The sequence below is a fragment of the Gasterosteus aculeatus genome, chromosome 9 (genome assembly GCF_964276395.1).
Source record: "Gasterosteus aculeatus chromosome 9, fGasAcu3.hap1.1, whole genome shotgun sequence".
NCBI lineage: Eukaryota > Metazoa > Chordata > Actinopteri > Perciformes > Gasterosteidae > Gasterosteus > Gasterosteus aculeatus.
Genome location: NC_135696.1, coordinates 8,861,947 through 8,880,710, shown reverse-complemented (window position 1 = coordinate 8,880,710; position 18,764 = coordinate 8,861,947). Strand labels below are relative to the sequence as shown.

The following is an 18,764-nucleotide window of genomic DNA, read 5'->3' as shown; positions in this document are numbered from 1 at the left end:
CGACAACCACCAGTTGGAAGCAGAACACGAACTTCTGAAGACCAAGACAGAGGCTCTGGCTGAGACTATCAGGGAGAACCAGGGTTTATCTCTGAAGCTCACCGAGACCACAGAACAACTTTCTGTCAAAAGTGCTGAACTCAGGGTCAACAACCAGACCTGGCAGCAGAAGTATGAAGATCTGGAGAAAAAGACATCCAAGGAACTGGATTACCAACAACAGTCCTTGAAGTCTGAAGTAACAGGCTTACTCTCCACCAACGTTTCTCTACTAGAGGAGCTGCACAAGCAGCAGACCAACAACCGCCAGTTGGTAGCAGAACACAAACTGCTGAAGACCAAGACAGAGGCTCTAGCTGAGACTATCAGGGAGAACGAGGGTTTATCTCTGAAGCTCACCGAGACCACAGAACAACTTTCTGTCAAAAGTGCTGAACTCACGGTCAACTACCAGACCTGCCAGCAGTTGGAAGCAGAACACAAACTGCTGAAGATCGAGAGGGATTCTCTGGCTGCTTCACAAAAGAGCCTAAAGCAGAGCTACCACGAGATGGTCACAAAGAGTGAGTTGTGCCAGTACTCAAAGATCCAACAGATGGAGGTAAATCAGAACCTTATCGCCAGGATCCAAGATTTAGAGGACGACAAAACAGTCCTTGAGAACATCTGCCTCGACTTTAAAAAAAAGAAAAGAGGCATTTTTGGGAGACGGATGCAAGACCGGGAGACGGAGATGGACAAAATGAGACGCAAGATGCAGAACAAGGAGACAAAGAAACAGAAGAGAGAAGAGAAGAAAAAGGAGACCATCCAGGACGTCAACATCAACGTGCCTGAGACTGGACACCAGTAAGAACACCATCCTTCATCTACCACTCCGTCCTACCTCATCCATCTACCCCCCTTCCACCCGCGCTTCACAGCGCTCAAGACCCCTCCACACACACACACACACACACACACACACACACACACACACTCACACACACACATCGCCGCCTTCACAGCGCTGAAGACCCCCCCCACACACACACACACATCGCTGCCTTCACAGCGCTGAAGACCCCCCCCCCCACACACCGCCCCCTTTACAGCGCTGAAGACCCCCCCCCCCACACACACACACACACACACACACACACACACTCACACACACACACCGCCCCCTTTACAGCGCCGAAGACCCCCCCCACACACACATTGCCGCCTTCACAGCGCTGAAGACTCCCCCCCACACACACACACACACACCGCCCCCTTTACAGCGCTAAAGACCCCCCCCCACACACACACACACCGCCGCCTTCACAGCGCTGAAGACTCCCCCCCCCACACACACACACACACACACTCACACACACACACACACCGCCGCCTTCACAGCGCTGAAGACCCCCCCCCCCCTTTACAGCGCTGAAGACTCCCCCCCACACACACACACACACACTCACACACACACACACACCGCCCCCTTTACAGCGCTAAAGACCCCCCCCCCCCCCCCCCCACACACACACACACATACACCGCCGCCTTCACAGCGCCGAAGACCCCCCCCACACACACATCGCCGCCTTCACAGCGCTGAAGACTCCCCCCCCCACACACACACACACTCACACACACACACACTTCGCCGCCTTCACAGCGCTGAGACCCCCCCACACACACAGACCCCCACCCACACACACACACACACCCTGTGGGTTTTCCCTCCATCTATGGGTTTCCCACGTAAAAAAAAAAACTATCTCCTCTGCGAATCGCCACCTTAACGTGGTGGAGGAGTTTGAGTGGCTCAGTGATCCTGTGATCTGTGTTGTCGGTGGAACGAGCACCTTGTACGGTGGACAACAGGTCTCAGGGGAGAGTCCAGACTAAGAGCGATTCAAAAACCCTAATGTTTAATCAAACACTAATACAATGGCTTTACAGCCTAATAGTGTTAGCCAGCCACAGGACAGCCAAAAGGGTTCTTAAATGGTTCTTTAGAAGACAGTGTGGTTCTACAAAGAACCAACACCTTCTAAAGAACCATTTTATCTATTAGATGGTTCTACATGTTTTCATCTGGTTCTTTGAGATATTAAAAGGTTCTTAATTTATGTTTGAGTTAAAGCTCAACGCTAGTTAGCTAACGTTAAATTGTTAGCGTAATAGATTTCGTGCTAAAATATATTTGATGTTGGCTAAACGTTAAACTAAGCTTCTGCCTGTCTGATTTATTTAAGATATAACTAATTAACTAACACGGGTTATACTACTGCGTACTGTTTACTAGATGTAAAATGTCTAACGTTAATTACTATTAATTAAGCTATCAACTATTCTTTATTAAATCTTTTACACCAATTTAAAAAAGGATGCTCTTGATACATGCCCCTTAAATCAGATGCCAGCCAGAGGTCAGGCGAATGGTCTGCTTCTTCAGGCAGAACTTCTGGTAGCCGTCACTCGAGAGGGACACGGGGGGTTTGTGGCCGCTTGTCCGGTTTGCACCCAGAACAAGGCCTCCCACCAGTCCGAGTTACTACGTCCCCCTCCGGTGCCTCAACGGCCTTGTTCATACATATAATTACGTTTATATATGTGTATCAGTGACGGCTGGTCCGCCAATCAGTTTCAGTAAACATCCCTGTGTGATTCAATGGAAAAATGGGTATCGAACACGCATTATTACTTTGCAGTTAAATATTTAACATTTCTTCCAACAGTTTAACATAATAAGGACATCTTACTCAAACAATTCATTATATCAATGAGCATATAAATATAACTAATATATATAAAACAATATTCAGAATATGATAACTACCATGACTATTATAAAAATCCAATATGAATACCCCCCCCCTCCCAAAAAAACCTCATTGAATCTACACAATTCACGTAGGTCACCTATTTTGGTTTCAAAGCGGCAAATTTTGCCGAAAGTTGAGGGATTTTCATGCCTGATATTGAACTTGTGGCCTAATCGAAACACAACCTCCCAGCACCTAGCAACCTAACAATTGAACAATAACAAAAATGGCTCTAACAAATATATTACAATTTAAATATATTTATATAAAATCTATTAGAACATGTATATATATGTTTATATTTAGATGCACCTATGAACCTAGTGTGTTGAGGAAAGACCAACTCAAAAGCCCCACAGAACTTCACACAATGAACTATTTTGGATAAAATAGGCCTGTTTTCATCCACGTCCTGGTTGTGTGTCCTCACCGCAGTCCTGTGTGCGTCGCAGCTGGGTAGCGATGTCTACTTTAACACAGCGCACCGGCGCGGATAGCACGCAGCTAACTAGATAGCTAAATATCGTGGTGTAGAAGTCTCTACAGAAAGGCTTCTCTTTCACACCATTCCGTTGTCTGATTGTGAGGTCCGGCTGATCCGGGTCCACCTCTTTCACCTCTAGTTTCTCCACGAAAGTTATTCTGCCAAACGGCTCTTCGAGAAGAGAATGTACCGATTTAGGGTTTGGTCTTGTTGGAGGGATACTGCTCGCCATTGTCATGTCGCTAAATGGGCGGCAAAGTGCTGTATTTTGGGGCGCTGAAATTATAATGTCACTCATTAATTTGAGTTAGCACGTGATTGGTTAACTGCTTCTTAGACCCTCCGCCTTTGGGACCGGCCTGAGCTGAAACAGCAAAGCGAGCATTTTTGGTGCGAGCAAAGACATTGCAAAATGGTTTAAAACTGAAAGACGTCGATGTTCAGACCACATTTCAACGTGATTTTTAATACGGTAATATTTCATCCTCTTTTTTGTGCTATATCATCATTTTAGAGGTTTAAATAGAAACTACGTCCACATTTGTAAGTTTACCCCCGATATGATAAATCACGTTGAAAACGGGTCTAAACGTCAACGTTTACAGACCACAACTTGTTGAATTCAGCCATTCGCAATCTGTATTTAGCCCCCGTTGCTTTAAAAAACGTGTATTTTCGATATGAAATGGGAAAAGGCAATAATATTTATGGGTACAGCAACAACCTAACGCATTAGCAACACCAAACACACAAAACATATTCTGGGATGTTTACTTTTGGTCCAGGTCATCATGCTGCATGTTAGCATGCTCCAAGCTAGCATGCTAACTAGCAAACTACCCGTGCTAACTAGCTTACCAAAAAGAACAGTGTTTCCCGTATCGAGTGGGCAGCAGAAGTAAAACAACTGGTTATAGTTCCACGTGTGCTCCATTCAAAGTGTTGGAGCCGGTAGTCGTGGTTCTATCAACCCGTTCATGTCGCTCTGCTGCCGTAACTTCGCCTCGTGCTGCAACCCGGTCGGAGCTCTGCAAGCGTCTAAGAACTCGCGCATGGGTGTAACAGACGTCAGCGGACGTGTTTACGAGTATGTGTTTGAAACTACCCGCATTATCATGTCCTAAAAGCATCTTATTGCAGTTTTTTTCAATCGCTAACAAGCGTTTGTCCAAACAGTTGTCACATTTTCAAAACTCTAAACACAATTAGCACAGCATCGGTGTTCTGTGGCCATACCATTCACACATTTCATGTCGTTTTCACACAATATGCAGTCAGTGAACACATGTCCACAATGCTTACATTTATCTTAACAGACAAGCCATACCTCCCAACAAAACGATGGATTGTTTTAGTAGGATTCACAAATGTTAACACACACCATCCCACAATAGCAAAAACAATATTCCAAACCGTAGATACAGTATAAAAACCTCTGTTTCTGCATTGATATCAGTTCAAAAACAATATATCTCAGCTGATAATGAACAAACTATTGAATAATTGACAGCTGATTTATGTTGGGTAAATTGAGCCATCAACAGCTGATTCCAGTCTGGCTTATTTAAGGAGGACTTTGAGGAGTGATGTTTTTGGAAACAGAAACAGAAAAAGACTGTAATGTCTGGACGAGGAAGAGCAAGGGGCCCAGGAAGAAGACCAGGTCTAGTGAGAGGTGCAGGTGAAGAAGGAGATGCAGGTGCAGAAGGAGGTGCAGGTGCAGGAAGAGGAGCAGTGAGAGGTGCAGCAGGAGGTGCAATGAGAGGAAGAGTAAGAGGTGCAGATGTAGAAGGAGGTGCAGTGAGAGGTGCAGATGCAGGAAGAGGAGCAGGAAGAGGAGTTCTTTTCTGCATGGAGGTGGAAGGTTTATGACCATCAGCCACATTACCAGATTTCCCTCCTTGAAGCCATGGATGCTGGCTGCAGGGACATCACAGTTCAAGATTGCCAAGGGTGGATCCGACATGCCAAGCGGTTTTATCCCAGGTGCATCGCCTTAGATGATGTCAGATGTGATGTTGACGAAAACATGTGGCCGAACCCTGAAGATCGCAGGAATTAGATGCATACATTGTTTGCCATTTTTAGTTCCCCCCTTGTCATCGGGGCTTTTGGCTGTTGTTGTTTTTTCAGAATGCTCGTGTGTTTCATGAATATTTTGTTAAAATAAAATAAACCTTTCTGTTTTATTATTCTGTTTCTACTGTACCTTCTTTGGTAAACAGTTAAGAAACTAAATAACTGATTTGCTTTTTACTGGAATGCGTTTGAATGTGAACATTACTGTACATGTGCGCATACAGTTCCAAACCAATAAATTTGGTGTAAATGGTGGATTGCATGTTACCTGAAACATAAAAGTCTATGCAATGTTTATAATGTCAACAATAGCCAGAATTTTGAAACCTGGTGTACTTTGTTTGACTGCATGTATCTTGTGAAGTGAAAACAAATGTTATTCTTTGACAGAATAATTTCATTTTGAGTCAGATTTCCAGTGTTTTGGTAAAGTTAGTGTGTGCAGAGAAAGATGTTCTCTTTTGAAATCAAGAGTTAGTATATATTTAACAAAATGTGTTTTTGAGAAGAAAATTATCAATTTGGCCAATTGTGTCTTGTAGGTGTGAGTCTGTGTTAAGAGTTTAGAAAAAAATTCTGAAGTATGGGTAAGTGCTTGTTAGCGATTGAAAAAAACTTGGTTTCATATGTATGACGTTTTACGTAATTTCACAGACCAGTTCATTAATTAAGAAAATCTTACAGTTTTTTACAGTTGCTAGGACACATTTCTCAATACTGTATTTTCTGCACTATAAGGCGCACTTAAAAGCCTTTAATTTTCTCAAAAACGACAGTGCCTTATAATCCGCAGCGCCTTATATATGGATCAATTAGTTAATCGGTTGATCCATACAGGTTGTACACGGCGCTCAAGGCGCTCTGCCAAACATGCCAAAGCTCGGTCTACGATGGCGAGATGCTGAGCGGGCGCTCAAGTGCGTGAGATATGGAAAGCTGTCGTTCTCGCCGAGAACATAATGAGATTGAAGAGCGAGAGACGGTGCCCTTTTCTTTATAGTAGCTGAACCATCTTAATGAACCATCTTAACGGGGAAAATAAGTTATTCTAAAGGCTGGCGCATGCTTCTGCGTCGACGCACTCGTTTCACTTCATGGTTCTAAAGTCTTGCGTGTGTTGCAGAGCAATTCACCGCCAGAACAACAGGCGGAGTAACGTGTTTTTGTTGAAGACGAACTAGAGAGTCACGTCTTTGTGTGTGGAAGTCGTTGGTTTGTTTATTTATTTATCATAGACTTTATTGCTCCTATATATGAAAAATGTTCTAAAATAGGTCATTCATTGAAGGTGCCCCTTATAATCCGGTATAGTGCGGAAAATACAGTACTTAGGTCACTTTTTCAAAACTCTTCACACAGTTCTCCTAACCAACTTTCAGCTCGCCACAGCAGTTCATTTCACATTCAAAACTAAAACTACCAAAACACGTCATTCATGTCTCAAGTCAACTCATTCTTCCAGAGCACTAGCAAAGGTTGACAGCCAACAAACACACTTTGTCACCCACAAAACAATGACCTAAAAAACACTAACATGTAGCATTATACAATGTTTTCTTGTGTAAAACAAGGACACATCTCTGTTTATAATTCACTGTAATATATGTTACTGGAATTAATCAGACATGATGCAGAAAGCTTCAATATATTCCATGTCCTTTATTCATTTTTTTGCACTGAGTAATTCCAAAATACGAGAATTTGTATATACACCATCTACTGATACATATACAATAGTAATGCTAATCTACTCGATCTTCTCTATTTTGCCACAGGTTCTCATCCACATCACATCTTATGTGATCTAGGGCAATACACCTGGGGTAGAACCTTCTGGCATGCCTGATCCATCCCTGGCAATCTTCTGCTGATATGTCCAGGCATCCAGCATTCATTGCGTCCAGGAGGGACATTTGATCATGTGGATGGTGGTCATGAACCTTCCACCTCCCTGAGGAAAAGAATTCCTCTATGGGGTTGAGGAATGGAGAGTAAGGTGGGAGTGAAAGTGACACCATTCTGGGATGGGCTGCAAACCACTCAGTGACTGCACGGGAGTGGTGAAATGCCACATTGTCCCATACAATTATAGATGTTGGCTGATTTCTTCTCTCTGCATCCCTTTCCTCACCTAGCACAACCCTTCCATAGAGATCATGCAGGAACGCAAGGAGACGTTCAGTTTTATATTATGTTATTGTGTTGAACATAAGTTTAACAGTTTTAACAGTATGTAAGCATGTGTAAATTGGCCTGTAGGTACACACAGTTTGTTGTTTCTGAGTGAGAAAAGAAATTATAACATTTGAAAGATGTAGTCATTGAATGCATTTTGTGCCAAAGCAATAATAATTGATCCTCAGTTTAGGCCACATATACTTCTGTTGTGCTCACTGTGTGAAGAGTTTTGAAAAAGTGATCTAAGTATTGAGAACTGTGTCCTAGCGGCTGTAAAAAACTGTAATGTTAATATCGTCTCTTTCAACCTTACGTTACAACATGACACATTTATTAACAACAACACGTTGGTGTTTCATCCACCGGTTGAAAAGACGTTGAAATGAGGTCTGAGACGTTCAGACCTCATTTCAACCCGATTTTGAAATTACGTCTTGTGCTCATTAGTATTTAACTTCAAACACTACCTCGTTTAAGACCTGACACGGCGGTCCGATGCGACAACATGCTCGAACGCAGAGAACACGTCAACCCGCCGTCCACATTGACCAATGCGCATGCGTGACGTGACAGCGCAAGTAGGCTGCTGTATTATTTCAACCCGCGATGGAGAGGAGGAGGCGCGGTAGTTCTACGTAATGCCCCCCGCCCCCTCCCAAACGCGCGCGCGCGCGCACACACACACACACACACACGCGCGCGCAAGCGCGCGCTCGTACAGCTTCACGCTGGATCGTCCTGTGAGAGACACCATGTGTGGCACGGATTCACGCGCAAGGCCGGCTGCCACTACGGTTAGCGTGTTGCGTGTAACGTGTCGGCAACACGCAGCTCCCACGCACACTGCGGACTATACGCGTGTTGAACATTCCCGCTTCCACTGAGCGTTATTGGCACACGCAAAAGCCGAGCTACTAACGTCACATGGCGCCGCTTACCTTGCCCATCGCTCATCTCTCGCCCTTTCCGCTGAGCATCCTCGCCTCTCCGCTGTCTCCCCCCCCCCCGAGTCACGATGATGAATCCCCCTGCGCTCGGATCGGCGAATCAGGGCCACCGCGATTCTCTCCTGTACTCGGCGAACGTGAGGGAGCAGCCGAGCGGCCGAGGGTTTCCTTGAATGGGAACAGTCGGGCGTCCGAACCCCGGCCTGTAACCCGGGATGGTGCGAGCCGCTCGGGCACGCAGTGGCGAAATCCGCATAGGACGGGGATAAGCCTCAGCACACGGCTACCTCGCTCTCTCTCTCTCTCTCTCTCTCTCTCTCCCTCTCTCTCTCTCTCTCCCTCTCTCGCTCTCTCACTCGCTCACTCGGGCGGCCTCGTCCACACACGGCGCCGGCAGGCCACGCACGAACGCACGCACACGGCACCGTGCACGATCGCAACGGCGCGCGTAAAAGGACGTGGGCGCGTCGTTTGCAGAGTCAGCGGCGCCGTTAAGCCTCCTAGCGCCCGCTGATGCGCGCGTGTGACAGTGTGATTGACACATGACGAATATACCAGAAGAATACGAAGTTTATTGATTTAGAAAGAACAAAGTGCGTCTCCCGTGCCAGTCTTTTACGTGTTAATAGTGTCGGTCCTGTTCATCTCTCTCATTAAGATCATCCATCACGTCACACAGGTTCTCCACCAAGTCTTCCATCAGCACATAAACCTGTCAGGGTGATAAATATCGATTCATGTGTACAGGATGCACAGATTTGTGGGATTTCTTTAAACGGGTGCTGCAAAGTTGGGGGATTGTTGAAAGACAGTGGTCAAAATGAGAGAAGAAACAGGGATATTGTGACTTTTCATTACTGGTTTAGATTAAGAATATTCTACATTTCACATGCAGCCGGAGAGTATCTTTCATTCCAAACCAACACCAGTTTGTAATACAGTGTTTTTGTTAAAAAGCCCTCAAACCCGACTAGAGACGACCTCATCAGGTTAACTCTCCCAATCTTCTCAAGAGTCAAAGCAGATATATTACACAGCCCCTTCAAATAAATACTGTTTAGACTTGCCTTTTTGTGCAACTGCCTTGTGTAAACGTCCATCAACTCCACATCTGGAGGTTGTTGACTGACGTTGTCGGGCAGGATGTCAGTCAGCGAGGCAGTTTCCTTTCCTTGCTTCTTCTGAGGACGTTCCCCCGCTTCCTTCTTTCTATCCCCTTTCTTTTCGCTGTCCTGTACAGATTGAATACAAACTTGCCAATAAATGACAGCTTTTACTGAGTGTGGTCAAATTTCCAAAACGAGCTTACAGCCGGTAGTTGTATGCGTCGTATGTCATGAAAAATGACCTCTCGCATATTTTACGGTGTTTCATATATCGGATGTTGTGGGACTGTTTGAGCTAATGTATCTCTGTGTGCATACGTGCGCTGCAGTTGGCTCGGACTGGTCAGGGTGCTAAGAATTCACACCCTGGATGCACAGTTGGAGAGCAGGTGCGCATTTTCACACAGAGACCTGTTACCATGGTTCCCTGTGCGCACTAAGCTGTACCTTAAATATGACTCATCACACAGAGGAGAGAATCAGCAAAACACACAGACACACCAACAAGACTGCGTCTCTGAAATATCTCTGAATGGAATATATTACGTCTTTCTACTTCGCCGATGATGGCTGGCAATGGAGACACAAGCCATGTAGAGACACGTGTTGTAACAAGTCCAGGGGCAGATTCACACCCAAAACATTGCCGACCAGCTGAGCCACCAAGTGTCAAGGTTGCTGGGTGGAAGGCAGGACTCAAACGCAGACTTGCGGGAAACAAAAGACTTTAATAGTCACAAAGATCAAAAAACACCGGCACTGGGGGCAAACGCACACAGGCAAGAGACTACGACGATCCAAGACGAAAGACATGCGTGGCGAAAGACAATGACGCGACCAGTGACACAAGAGACACATGGCTTAAATACACAAGGGAGGTGCAGGTGATTGGACACAGGTGGAAACTATTAGACGAACACAGGGGATGACGAGACAAGGCAGGAAGTGAAGTTACCCGGGGACACGAGTGGCAGAAAACTACAAAATAAGACAGGAAGTGAACCACACCGTGACAGTACCCCCCCCTCAAGGGCCGACTTCCAGGCGGCTCACACTAGAGCAAAACAAGGGGTGGGGGGGAGGGAAACCCGAGACGTTGGTCGGACCACCCGGGAAACTCTGGCGGGCGGCCCGGCGGGCGGCCAGCCAGACGAGCGGGGAGCCTCTGGGGGTCGGCCCGGCGGGCGGTCCTTTCGCCGGCTCCGGAGCGGTGACCACAGGGCACGGAACGTCTCAGGAATGGCCGGCTCGGGGACACGGGAAACCTCCGGGGTAGTCGGCGGCGCCGGCTCGGGGACACGGGAAACCTCCGGGGTAGTCGGCGGCGCCGGCTCGGGGACACGGGAAACCTCCGGGGTAGTCGGCGGCGCCGGCTCGGGGACACGGGAAACCTCCTGGGTAGTCGGCGGCGCCGGCTCGGGGACACGGAACACCTCCGCAGTCTGCTCCGGCTCGGGGACACGGAACACCTCCGCAGTCTGCTCCGGCTCGGGGACACGGAACACCTCCGCAGTCTGCTCCGGCTCGGGGACACGGAACACCTCCGCAGTCTGCGGCGGCTCAGCCCCCCCCATAACCCACCCCGTAGCCCCCCCCTCAAGGGCCGGATCCCAGACGGCCCTCAAATCACCAACGGGAGGGTGGGAGAGGACCATGGGATGGGAGGGAGGGAGCCTGAGTCTCGGAGCGGGGACTGGGGGCGTCGGGGGCATGGAGCGTGGGCCCGGTACTGGTCGGGTCGGGGGCACGGAGCGCGGGGTCCGGTACTGGTCGGGTCGGGGGCACGGAGCGCGGGGCCGGCACTGGTCGGGTCGGGGGCACGGAGCGCGGGGCCGGCACTGGTCGGGTCGGGGGCACGGAGCGCGGGGCCGGCACTGGCCGAGCCGGGGGCACGGAGCGCGGGGCCGGAACTGGCCGGGTCGGGGGCACGGAGCGCGGGGCCGGAACTGGTCGGGTCGGGGGCACGGAGCGTGGGGCCGGAACTGGTCGGGTCGGGGGCACGGAGCGTGGGGCCGGAACTGGTCGGGTCGGGGGCACGGAGCGTGGGGCCGGAACTGGTCGGGTCGGGGGCACGGAGCGTGGGGCCGGAACTGGTCGGGTCGGGGGCACGGAGCGTGGGGCCGGAACTGGTCGGGTCGGGGGCACGGAGCGTGGGGCCGGAACTGGTCGGGTCGGGGGCATGGAGCGTGGGGCCGGAACTGGTCGGGTCGGGGGCATGGAGCGTGGGGCCGGAACTGGTCGGGTCGGGGGCATGGAGCGCGGGGCCGGAACTGGTCGGGTCGGGGGCATGGAGCGCGGGGCCGGAACTGGTCGGGTCGGGGGCATGGAGCGCGGGGCCGGAACTGGTCGGGTCGGGGGCATGGAGCGTGGGGCCGGAACTGGTCGGGTCGGGGGCATGGGTGAGAGTCGGGCCGGCCCAGCGGGAACGGGAGAACGCTGCGGCGGCCCAGCGGGAACGGGAGATCGCTGCGGCGGCCCAGCGGGAACGGGAGATCGCTGCGGCGGCCCAGCGGGAACGGGAGATCGCTGCGGCGGCCCAGCGGGAACGGGAGATCGCTGCGGCGGCCCAGCGGGAACGGGAGATCGCTGCGGCGGCCCAGCGGGAACGGGAGATCGCTGCGGCGGCCCAGCGGGAACGGGAGATCGCTGCGGCGGCCCAGCGGGAACGGGAGATCGCTTCTTCCGCTTGCTCCTCCTAGGGTTAAGGAGGTCCCGGAGCTCGAGGCAGGCGAGCTGATAGCTCCTGGGACCAAAAACACAGTCTGTTTTCCGCTGCCAGAAGGGACTCCTTACGTCCAGGTAGTCCGGACCGTAGTCTGGCAGCGGGTCTGCTGAGCCCTTCTTTGGTCGCGTCATTCTGTCAAGGTTGCTGGGTGGAAGGCAGGACTCAAACGCAGACTTGCGGGAAACAAAAGACTTTAATAGTCACAAAGATCAAAAAACACCGGCACTGGGGGCAAACGCACACAGGCAAGAGACTACGACGATCCAAGACGAAAGACATGCGTGGCGAAAGACAATGACGCGACCAGTGACACAAGAGACACATGGCTTAAATACACAAGGGAGGTGCAGGTGATTGGACACAGGTGGAAACTATTAGACGAACACAGGGGATGACGAGACAAGGCAGGAAGTGAAGTTACCCGGGGACACGAGTGGCAGAAAACTACAAAATAAGACAGGAAGTGAACCACACCGTGACACCAAGATGCATCGTCTCGTCTGTACTGGAGTAACGCAGTCACCAGTGAAGCGCTGACAATAAAAATGCGCTGAAAGTGAGATTCATGAATAGGACAATGCAAAGTGGGAGGGCTTAATGGGGATGGCTGCTGAGAAACATCTGCATTCTACCCGAAAGCATTTGCCCGTTATTTGGATCCAAACAGAAAAAACATGAATGGCCACGAGCGTATTCTGTTGCTCAGCGACTCTAATGACTTCTCTGGTGGACAAAACTCTGGATGGAGAGGATCATCTTACACTCCCAGTGGGAAGGACTCGTTAATCTCTACATATCCAATGGTTGGCACACAAACACACACACACAATTGTGCTGTCATTGTGAGTCATGAATTAGTCAAAAATCCTCAAATGTATTATTACACAAAAGGCAGCATGGTGTCTGTAGTAACAAGACATCCAGAGTCGTCTTGTTGACAAATGAATGAATGACAGCTTGTTTGAAGTTGTGAAGTAGTGCTTCATTCATGCTCATAAACACTTTTGAGTCTGCTGCCACTCAGTGGCAACATTTCTTATAGTAGCCCAACACATATGGCTTTTATCAACTCACCTCCACTGATTCCTCGGTTAATGCTGACTGGGACTCCCTTTTGATTCCAATAATCTCCACTTCAGCAGCTGCTTCTCCCTTTTTCTCACTCTTCTCATCTTTGTTTTCGGCCACCTGACTCTCCACCCGTCTATGTCCGATTGGAAGTCTGCGGGTCTCACCAGCACCAGAGATTAAGGGTTTCTCGTTTTTTTCCATCCATATGTCTTTCACTGGAAGGCCCAGCAGGTCTCTGAGCCTCGTGGCCTCAGCATCCATCGTGTCAAGCAGTTTGGCCCACAGCTGCTGCCTGCAGGGGGCACCAGACACTAAAATAACCAGCAGGCTTACCACATCAAGTGTGTGAGTGTGGATTATGAGTTCATGTCACATCAAGATGCTATGATGGATTTGCTAAACGATGCCGTTTAGCTGTCGTTCTCGCCGAGAACATAATGAGATTGAAGAGCGAGAGACGGTGCCCTTTTCTTTACAGTAGCTGAACCATCTTAACGGGGAAAATAAGTTATTCTAAAGGCTGGCGCATGCTTCTGCGTCTGCGTCGACGCACTCGTTTCACTTCATGGTTCTAAAGTCTTGCGTGTGTTGCAGAGCAATTCACCGCCAGAACAACAGGCGGAGTAACGTGTTTTTGTTGAAGACAAACTAGAGAGTCACGTCTTTGTGTGTGGAAGTCGTTGGTTTGTTTATTTATTTATCATAGGCTTTATTGCTCCTATATATGAAAAATGTTCTAAAATAGGTCATTCATTGAAGGTGCCCCTTATAATCCGGTATAGTGCGGAAAATACAGTACTTAGGTCACTTTTTCAAAACTCTTCACACAGTTCTCCTAACCAACTTTCAGCTCGCCACAGCCACTGCAGGGGGCACCAGACACTAAAATAACCAGCAGGCTTACCACATCAAGTGTGTGAGTGTGGATTATGAGTTCATGTCACATCAAGATGCTATGATGGATTTGCTAAACGATGCCTCACCCTATGTCTGCTGCTGTTATCTTGTGGTGATTCCGTTGACGAGGTTCACAAAGCTGCAGAAGCAGGGAGTTGAGCTGGGCCAGGCTCTCCTCCTGCGCTGACTCTTGCCCATGCGGAGACAGAACAACCTTAAGTAGAGAATTGATTAAATGGATTATAGTAGGATGTGTCTTTGATGCATCATCATGGTATAATAGTTTCCTGAGGGTTGAGCAGTGCATTCAAAGAGGCTTTACTGCTTACTGCAGCTTTTTTTTGCACCATACAAGTTTCACCGTAACATCAAATAATGCACGTACCTGTCGGAGTGTGTGAACAGATAAGTCCCAGGGGCGCTCCGGCTGCCAATCCTGCCACAGTCTCTTTAGGTCTTCTACTGGTTGACGAAGGTACTGCAACTGAAACAATGCATGGAGCAGTTATTGAGGAGGAGTATAAACACGTGACTATAAGACTCCCGTCCAGGGATATAAGAGTCATAGGAAGTTGTCCTCCTCTAACAGCTCTGATGCACGTCTTCATTTCTCATCTCTCCTCGCCGGAAGAGAAGAAAATGAGTGTGCCGCCCTTTGGGGCGATAAACTATGACCACATGAAATGTTAAGAGAATTATAATCATTGTAATGTTTGGGAATGTCACATGTGACTATTAATTGAGTCCTCCATTTATCCCAATTGTAAAGCTCATAGTAAGATGAGTCATGTTTGGTCATTCTTGGCAGTATTGTAACAAATGAGTCCCTCCCATGCCTCTTGCTTTTGTCTATTATCTTGCTTTATATTCCCTGCCCATTAGCCCAGTTATAGCCAGGCTCCTATTACACTGCCACAGCAACACAACCTCCTTTGTACATTGTAGAGACAACAATGACTGGTTTAAGATTTAATTAGGTATTATCTATTATTAGTTACTTATTAACTAGCGCCCATAAATTATAACATCAATTAAAGATCTGTGGACCAACATAAAATCCAGTTTAGGTGGGGCAGCTATAATCCGGTTGATGTCAATATGAGAAACACTGTGCTGGGGCCCATTGGCCGCTTATCCTCTCACATAGAACAGTAATAAACTCCACCGATCACTAAGAAGTATGAGCTTCATTTGTAAAATTACCTTGGGGTTTTGGCTTAAAAACTCCTGCTCTTCATTGACACCGAGTTCTGCCGGGGTGCATGGTCTCTCTGGGGTTCTGACCATCCAAAGCACCTCATCCACAATCGACTGGCACATTTCTGCAGCTAAATTCTGCAGCGCATTACACTGAATGTTTCTGGGGCCTGAAGGGATCCCGTGCCCACTCTCCACAGCCTCAGAAGGATGACTCCCCGGGGCCTCGGATTGATAGTGTGTCCTGGACTTTGGGATGTGCTTCACCAACTGGATGGCGGAGAAGGAACCAGAGGTGACTGTTTGAAAGCACTTATTAGATTCGTCAGTTTATTTTATTGACAGATTTGAAATGCTGTTTGTCAAGAACTTTCATTTGGTCATGTTATGTGTTCTGACTTTACCTCCGTCTTTTCTTTGGCTTCTAGATAACTAACTGAAAAGTGAAAAATAGGACAAATCTTAGTCATGTGGATGCATAGTATAGCGAGGACAACATGTATTTTTATCTAGAGGGAACGTTTTAATTGGCTATCAGCGTGTAATTGTCCATGAGAACAAAGGAATTTGACCAACCTGTGTAGTCCAGAAGTTGAGAGTTAGGGGCAGGATTCACTGGATGAGCCACCGGCCCTCGCAGCACATGGCCTCCATCAGCTGGCTGCATTTTACGCACACAAGCCCTGAGCGCTGCTTTTTGACGACCCTTGGGTGGCTTTGGTATATGAATCTGCATCATCACATTGTAAGTAACATATACAACTGCTTTAAATATGAAAGCCTTGGTAAAAACCACACAAGTTGTACTTTAGAGAAGATTTTTCCCCCCAAATAATTGTAAATTGGGGGCATGGAGGAAGTGGACTTACTTTATTGAGGTCCTGTGGGGGAATAGCAGGAGTTTGGATATCCTCCTCCGATGTTTTTTGCATCTTTTTCTCTAAAGGAGAGATTTAGATTATAAGGTGGCAACTGCTGTTGTGTGTGCTTGATTGATTCTATGTTTTATCAAACCAAGTGTAACATCACTTGCACACAGGTTACATGGATTCATGATGTTTTTGAAGTGAGAAAAGGTTCTACTTAATTGTGTGCAAAGCACATCAGCACTGACAAACACACAGATACAGACAAAGAGATTAATCTGGAATAATGTCCCGGTTGTGCAATTTCGTTAATTTCTTTATATCTACCAGAGGCCGTTTATAGTTTCCATGGCTACATTAATATTGAGAAATCGTTTTTCTTCAGTGAGTATTGTGCCTCGCTTCCTTCATGTTTTCTGTCACAGACTGTGGCTATTCAGATAAGTGTTATATTTGCCCTTGAGGGAAGAAATTGCTGCAGATATTTCTTTGAAAATGAATTGATCAAAAACACGTGATCGTATTTCTTCCTGACATTAAAGGCCTCAAAATCCAAATCCATTTTTTAGTTACTGCGTTTCATTATAACTAAAAAAGTGATAGAATGCAACTAAGTACACTTACTCAAGTACTGTATACTTGAGCACATTACATTCTTTTCCACTACATTTCAGAGGGATATAGTACTTTTTACTCTACTATTGTGTTACATTTGTTTGATAACATTACAGTTATTTTGCAAGTTAAGAATAGTTCATTCGTATTTGAGACCGAACGTTACTCCAAATAGTGCAGCTTAGCAATGATGTCAATCTTCAGACGGGAGGACACGTACGGACAGAAGTGGAGAAGACAGGGAAAGTTGTGGTTAACTAACCGTTAGCTGACCTGCGTACCGTCTGACCTCCTTCCCCGGTCTCTCGCCGCGGCTCACTCGTTCTAAATGAGGCGAAGACAACAGCCACTGGCCTCTAGTGTGGCGTTAGTTAGCTAGCGATGCTAACCCAGCTAGCGCTGTGCTCCTTGAACCGAGTATGTTCTCTAACGGTCACCATGGCAACGGATGCCCCAAAGCCGCAGGACAAGGAAGGAGCCGTTATTTCTTTCTTTCATTAGCAATATCAAAAACAAAATAATTTACCGTTAAAATTTTAAAACATAAATAAAAATATATACTTATATATGTATGGAACAAAATAGAAGGCAAAACAGAAGCAAGGCCATTTGGGGTTACGGTCCTTCCGAACAAAATCTAGCAGACATATTTGGATTTCCTTTTTCCTTCTAATAATGTAAAAAACAACTTGTACTTTATACTTTCGACTGATCAGCAGCCCACTATAGCAAACATAGGTTTAACTTAATAATGACAATTATTTAGGAAATTGATTAGATTAGATTGACGTACTATACAATTATACGGGGGTTTCAGAAACAAGCGACGGTTAAATCATTTAAAGCCTTCCATATGCAGTCTATTCCGCATCGTGTTTTGCAAACACACGACGTTCTCCTCATTCACATGTTCACAGCGCCGAAGACCCCCCCCACACACACATCGCCGCCTTCACAGCGCTGAAGACTCCCCCCCCCACACACACACACACACACACACCGCCGCCTTCACAGCGCTGAAGACCCCCCCCACACACACACACACACTCACACACACACACACACCGCCCCCTTTACAGCGCTAAAGACCCCCCCCCCACACACACACACCGCCGCCTTCACAGCGCCGAAGACCCCCCCCACACACACATCGCTCGTTTCACTTCATGGTTCTAAAGTCTTGCGTGTGTTGCAGAGCAATTCACCGCCAGAACAACAGGCGGAGTAACGTGTTTTTGTTGAAGACGAACTAGAGAGTCACGTCTTTGTGTGTGGAAGTCGTTGGTTTGTTTATTTATTTATCATAGACTTTATTGCTCCTATATATGAAAAATGTTCTAAAATAGGTCATTCATTGAAGGTGCCCCTTATAATCCGGTATAGTGCGGAAAATACAGTACTTAGGTCACTTTTTCAAAACTCTTCACACAGTTCTCCTAACCAACTTTCAGCTCGCCACAGCAGTTCATTTCACATTCAAAACTAAAACTACCAAAACACGTCATTCATGTCTCAAGTCAACTCATTCTTCCAGAGCACTAGCAAAGGTTGACAGCCAACAAACACACTTTGTCACCCACAAAACAATGACCTAAAAAACACTAACATGTAGCATTATACAATGTTTTCTTGTGTAAAACAAGGACACATCTCTGTTTATAATTCACTGTAATATATGTTACTGGAATTAATCAGACATGATGCAGAAAGCTTCAATATATTCCATGTCCTTTATTCATTTTTTTGCACTGAGTAATTCCAAAATACGAGAATTTGTATATACACCATCTACTGATAC

The 18,764-nt window shown here is 47.4% G+C and overlaps 1 protein-coding gene and 1 long non-coding RNA gene across 6 annotated transcripts in view; both read right to left on the bottom strand.

Annotated features, from left to right (window-relative positions):
• LOC144383341 (MYCBP-associated protein-like) overlaps positions 1-18,764 on the bottom strand; it is a 47,898-nt gene that overhangs the window by 16,036 nt on the left and 13,098 nt on the right. For 2 of the 5 annotated variants that reach the window (XM_078080434.1, XM_078080436.1), the window contains 9 exons: positions 16,355-16,425; positions 16,062-16,215; positions 15,890-15,921; positions 15,492-15,755; positions 14,674-14,772; positions 14,375-14,502; positions 13,395-13,683; positions 9,557-9,721; positions 9,044-9,201 (listed from right to left, as the gene is read on the bottom strand). In XM_078080434.1, the coding sequence (XP_077936560.1) occupies positions 9,112-9,201; positions 9,557-9,721; positions 13,395-13,683; positions 14,375-14,502; positions 14,674-14,772; positions 15,492-15,755; positions 15,890-15,921; positions 16,062-16,215; positions 16,355-16,425 (1,292 nt within the window). In that variant the 3' untranslated portion in view covers positions 9,044-9,111. Of the gene's footprint in view, positions 1-9,043; positions 9,202-9,556; positions 9,722-13,394; positions 13,684-14,374; positions 14,503-14,673; positions 14,773-15,491; positions 15,756-15,889; positions 15,922-16,061; positions 16,216-16,354; positions 16,426-17,228; positions 17,866-18,764 lie in introns of those variants that run through there. The other 3 variants (XM_078080435.1, XM_078080437.1, XM_078080438.1) reach the window with 3 other exon arrangements.
• On the bottom strand, positions 5,174-8,612 carry LOC144383344 (uncharacterized). Its single transcript, XR_013450698.1, has 2 exons — positions 8,481-8,612; positions 5,174-5,327 (listed from the first exon to the last, which is right to left on the bottom strand). It is a non-coding gene; the product is annotated as an uncharacterized LOC144383344 (long non-coding RNA).